Source organism: Phragmites australis, chromosome 3, assembly GCF_958298935.1.
Source record: "Phragmites australis chromosome 3, lpPhrAust1.1, whole genome shotgun sequence".
Lineage (NCBI taxonomy): Eukaryota > Viridiplantae > Streptophyta > Magnoliopsida > Poales > Poaceae > Phragmites > Phragmites australis.
The window spans coordinates 5,505,891-5,511,450 of record NC_084923.1 but is presented as its reverse complement, the minus strand read 5'-3'; the positions used below and the strand labels follow the sequence as shown (position 1 = coordinate 5,511,450).

Genomic DNA, 5,560 nt, shown 5'->3' with positions numbered 1-5,560 from the left:
AGATTTGCAACCATCAAAATTCAGGTTTTAGGATCATCATTTCAGCATGCTGCCATACAACCATCTGGATTCAGGATCATCATATATACTACATATATACAACCAAGAATCATCATTTGATATTTTGATTCATTTCAGCATGCAGTCATACAGAAGTGCAAAATGGATTGACCATAAATCCATAGTAGCAAATCATCAGGATATCGATTTAAGAATAGTAGTTACAGCATGATTTTATCACTTATCAACATGCAGTCATAAAGGAAATGAGTTGCTACCTTAATATAAGAACTCATTACTCATTAGACAAACAAGCAAACAATGAAAGCAAACCATCAGGTTGACACTTGACAGAAAAATAATAGCCTAACAAGACACTTGACAGTATCATATGCAACTTGGTAGCCTAACTTGTCAGAGGAGAACATCTCAATGTACATGCATACAAAAGTACAGAACATTGTTTTATCAACATTCTTACGTAATAGCAAGCCATCACTTCTCAGTCCTGATCCACACATGAGTACATGATAAGCAAATCACAAATAACAGTTTCACACTTGACAGTATTGAAAGGTAAGTATGGGCCACTGAGCCACAAACATATTGTAGAGCTTCAATTCTTCTCCAATTCTTCATTCAACCCATAATAGTTGAATCAAGTTCCTCCTAAATATGAGGAGAATAATTAGCACACTCATATGTTAAGTAGTAAGTACGGATCACAATTTACAAGAATGATAGAATGATATTACCATTTCTTCCTCTTTATCCTCAAGACAAGTTAGTGCATACACATGTCAGTTCAGTTTGTCAGAAGTATTGAAATATAGAATTGCATATAGACTATTTTTACCTAACATGTCGGCTCAAGACTAAACTTGCATACACAAAAGTGCTTCTACCATTTGTGGTGCAAGACTACTTCAAGATGGACTAATTATCCTCCCACCGGTACTAAAGACTGACTCGAATACTACTGTTGTCACGGGAATTTCCATAACATCTCGAGAAATCTTTCGCAAAGTAGGATATTTGAGCCCTGCATATTGCCACCAGTGTATGATGTCCAAATCTTGTGTTCTAAGTAGCAGTAGCTCCTCCGAGTACAAATTTAGCTCTGTGCGTACATAAGAAGACGTCATAGCTGGTTGCTTTGCTATGTATTCATCGAACGTGTCAATCCAGTCATCATCATCTTCGGTCTGAGCAATAGCACTAACTCTAGCATCAGCACCATCTGTTATTGCAATACCCTCCATGGTATGTTGGTATTGCAACACCAAGTTGTACAACAAGTCTCTAACTTTTTCAACGGCATCTTTAGCTACACTTTTTGTCCTATTAATTTTGAGAAAAAGAGCATTCAACAATTGCAATTTGTACCTAGGATCTAGGACAGCAGCAACAACCATCAAACCATGAATATTTGACCAATATTTATTAAATTTCTCTTTCATCAACTTTGCCATTTCTTCTACCTTAGGGTTGCTGCTAGTTTGCCACTTCCTAATACCCAAATAAACATTGCATATTTTGAGAAAGAAAAGATTTGCTATGATATATCTAGTGCCTGACAATAACTCAGTTACATCGTAGAACATCTTTAATCTATCACAAAGCTCTTTAGCAAATTTCCAATCATCCTTAGTTGGACTAGAAGGAGTAAACAACTTATCATGCTGAGCAAGGCGTTAAAGACCTCTCGGTACCTAATGCAGTGTTAAGCATTAGATAAGTAGAGTTCTATCTAGTTTTACAATCAAGAGCAATACTTTCGTTGATAAAGTTATCTTGAAAAGTTTTTTATGATGACAAATTTTGTCCTAGATATTTGTCGAGAAACTTTTCCTTTTTTCTTCATATTAGTATTTTGTTATGGTCTCTTACAGTTTGTGGAGTTATATGATTTTTACCTTTTATTTGTACTATTTTTATTGGATATAAATCTTATTAGTCAAAATGATTGAAAATAATTGAAATTGAAAGTAGATTTTTAATTACTGCTAATTAACTCTACTCCTTTTATTACCCTTATTTCCCCACATCCCAAAATGGTTCGTGCTTCGCACGGGGAATGGAAAACAATGTGCGCAGGTTGCTGCTAAAAAAGGAATTAATTAGTGCTAATCACAGCAGTACTAACCAATGTGAAGGAAGTAATTAAGGGGATTTCTATGTAAGTCTCAAAAACTTTTGTTGATAAAGTTATCTTGAAAAGTTTTTTATGATAACAAATTTTGTCCTAGATGTTTGTCAGGAAACTTTTCCTTTTTTTTTTCTTCATATTAGTATTTTGTTATGGTCTCTTACAGTTTGTGGAGTAATACGATTTTTACCTTTTATTTGTACTGGTTTTATTGGATATAAATCTTATTAGTCAAAATGGTTGAAAATAATTGAAACAGATTGAAAGTAGATATTTAATTACTGCTAATTAACTCCCCTTCTTTTATTACCCTTATTTTCCCACGTCCCGAAATGGTTCGCACTTCGCATGGGGAATGGAAAATGATGCGTGCCCGTTGCTGCTAAAAAAAGGAATTAATTAGTGCTAATCACAGCAGTACTAACCAATGTGAATGAAGTAATTAAGAGGATTTCTATGTAAGTCTGAAAAACTTTCGTCGATAAAATTATCTCGAAAAGTGTTTTGTGATAACAAATTTTGTCCTAGATGTTTATCAGAAAACTTTTCTTTTTTCTTCATATTAGTATTTTGTTATGGCCTCTTACAGTTTGTGGAGTAATATGATTTTTACCTTTTATTTGTACTGTTTTTATTGGATATAAATCTTATTAGTCAAAATGGTTGAAAATAACTGAAACATCGGCACTGATACGATCCTTGCCCCAATGAAGCTCCGTCCCTGCTGAAAAGACAAACGAATTATATTATCCATCGGCACTGATACGATCTATGTGACGTGTCACTTACTGATCGACCAGGAGCTGACTGGAATATTGCTTCTACAAATGCTACCACTTGTCCGACTGTTATATATATATGGCGTTCAGACGAAGCTACTACGTACGGTTCCAACCATCACAATAGGTGGTTATTCAATCGATCTCGAGTTTTTACGATCGATATGATGACGGACCGACGGTTCAACAACTGCATATGTGTGCCGTTCATCAGTCCAGTCAAACGAGCTTACGTGTAAATGATATCACACGACACTTCCAATGGCCACCAAGGGTACTAGGCTATGACGCTTTAACACTACCAAACACAGTCATCCTAGACGTCACGGTTCGGAACCCTTCATCAGAACCGTATGGGACTCTCAGTCGGTGATAATCCCAGCTTACCATTGACGGTTCCGAAATCATATGGGACAAGTTTTGGCACAGAAGTTTCCAATTGAGAACAGTATGCGATAGCAATTTTCAGAGAAAAAAATCGTGCAGCAGCAATATATCGTTGGAACGAAGAGTAATTCGAAGTGTCACGAAGTGTGCCAATATTGCGACGCTCCCATGGAGTGTCACCAAAAGGGTCATGATGGTTAGCTTCAGAAAATATTGGTGTTACTTTCACCATAATTGCAATTATACATGTATTTACATATGTATGTATTATCTCGATTACCCATCATTTTAATATAATACTTATCTATTCGATGATTTTCATTTATTCTATGTTTTTTACCAATCCCTCCGACAAGAATAATCTCAGTATCAATGAAGGCTCCGTATAAGCTATACAGTCACATACTCTACCGTAATTTTCGTATTCGGTCGTGCACTGCCACCTCTATTTATACCAACTCCACCACTCGTCGTTCGCCAAAGCGCACTAACGAATTAAGTTGCTCCTGTGAGACTGTGATATCATATTTCCCCCAGGAGATAACGCACGATTACCATGGAGATCACGACGTCCACGACGATGCTGAAGCCGGTCTACTCCACCCCGCACCCGCTCGCCGGCGAGAAGGTCCCGCTGACCGTCTTCGACCGCGCCGCCTTGGACATCTTCGTCCCCACCGTGCGCGCCTACGCCGCGCCGGCGCCGTCCAACGAGGCGATCAAGGATGGCCTCCTCAGGGCCGTCGCACCGTACCCTCACCTGGCGGGTCGGCTCGCCGTCGACGACCAGGGCCGCCGGTTCCTCCACGTCAACAACGAGGGCGTGCTTGTGGTAGAGGCGACAGTGGAAACCGACCTGGCCGACGTGCTCGCCGACGGCATAGCCGCAAAAATCGACGAGCTTTACCCGCCGCTCCCAGAGGTAACTAAATTTACTATTAGCGTCTACCTGCTGGTTCTGTCACGTCGCATGCCTGTAGATGTGGCTTTTGGCAACTGAGAGAACACTGCAACTGGTACGTGAACGATTTTGATGTCGGTGTACTGGCACGTGCGTACGTACAGGAGAACGTCGGGGCGGCACTGCTGCATGTCAAGCTCAACCGCTACAAGTGTGGCGGCGTCGTGATCGGCACCATCGCCCACCACCACGTCGCCGACGGCCACTCCTTGAGCATCTTCTTCACGACGTGGGCGAGCGCGGTGCGCGAGGGCAAGGACTTCACCATCCCATCGGCGCCCTTCCTCGACCGCGCGGCAACTGCCGTGCCTCGCAGCACTCCAACGCCGAAGTTCGACCACTGGTCCATCGAGTTCAAGAAGGGAGGGGATGACGACCATAGCTCCAAGTTCCACGCCGTGGTCCCTATGGACAAGATCAAGGACCTCACCGTGCATTTCACGGCCGAGTTCATCGCCGAGCTCAAAGCACGCGTGGGCGTCCGGTGCAGCACGTTCCAGTGCCTCCTCGCGCACGTGTGGAAGAAGATCACGGCGGCGCGGGACCTCGAGCCGGAGGCCTTCACGGAGGTGAGGGTGGCGGTGAACTGCAGGGGACGGGCCAACCCTCCGGTGCCAATGGACTTCTTCGGAAACATGGTTCTATGGGCGTTCCCGAGGCTTCAGGTCAGGGACCTCCTGAACTCAAGCTACGGTAGCGTGGTCGGCGCGATCCGCGACGCCGTGTCGCGCATCGACGGCGAGTACATCCAGTCCTTCGTGGACTTCGGAGCGGTGTTGGACATGAGCGGGGAGGAGCTCACCGCGACGGCGGCGGCGACCGGCACGATGCTGTGCCCGGACCTGGAGGTGGACAGCTGGCTGGGGTTCCAATTCCACCAGATGGACCTCGGCACTGGGCCGCCGTGCGCGTTCCTGACTCCGGACCTGCCCATCGAGGGGCTGATGATCTTCGTGCCGTCGCGCACGGCGAAGGGCGGCGTAGACCTGTTCGTGGCCGTCGCGGAGGACCACGTCGACGCGTTCGAGCAAATCTGCTACTCTCTTGGTTGATCGATCGAACGGCTGATCGTATGCACGATCTGGATTCGCTTGCATGGATTATTCATGCATGCATGGTTGGTTACCAATTGTGTACGTACACAAAGTCACAAACAGTGTGGCCAGGTTCAGTCAATTATATACCGTCAAAAGAGTTCCAGCTGTGATGTTGGTAGCCGCTATCGAAAAGCAACGTGTTCATAAAAAGAGAGACATATATGAATAAAAAGGCAATCACAACTAA

At 43.5% G+C, this 5,560-nt stretch overlaps 1 protein-coding gene across 1 annotated transcript; it reads left to right on the top strand.

The window, feature by feature from the left end:
- The first annotated feature begins 3,799 nt into the window (after window positions 1–3,799).
- Window positions 3,800–5,560, top strand: LOC133911762 (tryptamine benzoyltransferase 1-like). Its single transcript, XM_062354154.1, has 2 exons — window positions 3,800–4,237; window positions 4,381–5,560. The coding sequence occupies exons 1-2, from the start codon at window positions 3,872–3,874 to the stop codon at window positions 5,326–5,328; spliced, it is 1,314 nt and encodes a 437-aa protein (XP_062210138.1). The 5' UTR covers window positions 3,800–3,871; the 3' UTR covers window positions 5,329–5,560.

What these genes read in the sequence shown, in the direction of transcription:
- LOC133911762 (XM_062354154.1), top strand. Translation starts at nt 3,872, where the DNA reads ATGGAGATCACGACGTCCACGACGATGCTGAAGCCGGTCTACTCCACC. An exon ending in TTTACCCGCCGCTCCCAGAG is followed by an intron (nt 4,238 to 4,380) that starts GTAACTAAATTT and finishes GCGTACGTACAG; the next exon opens with GAGAACGTCGGGGCGGCACT.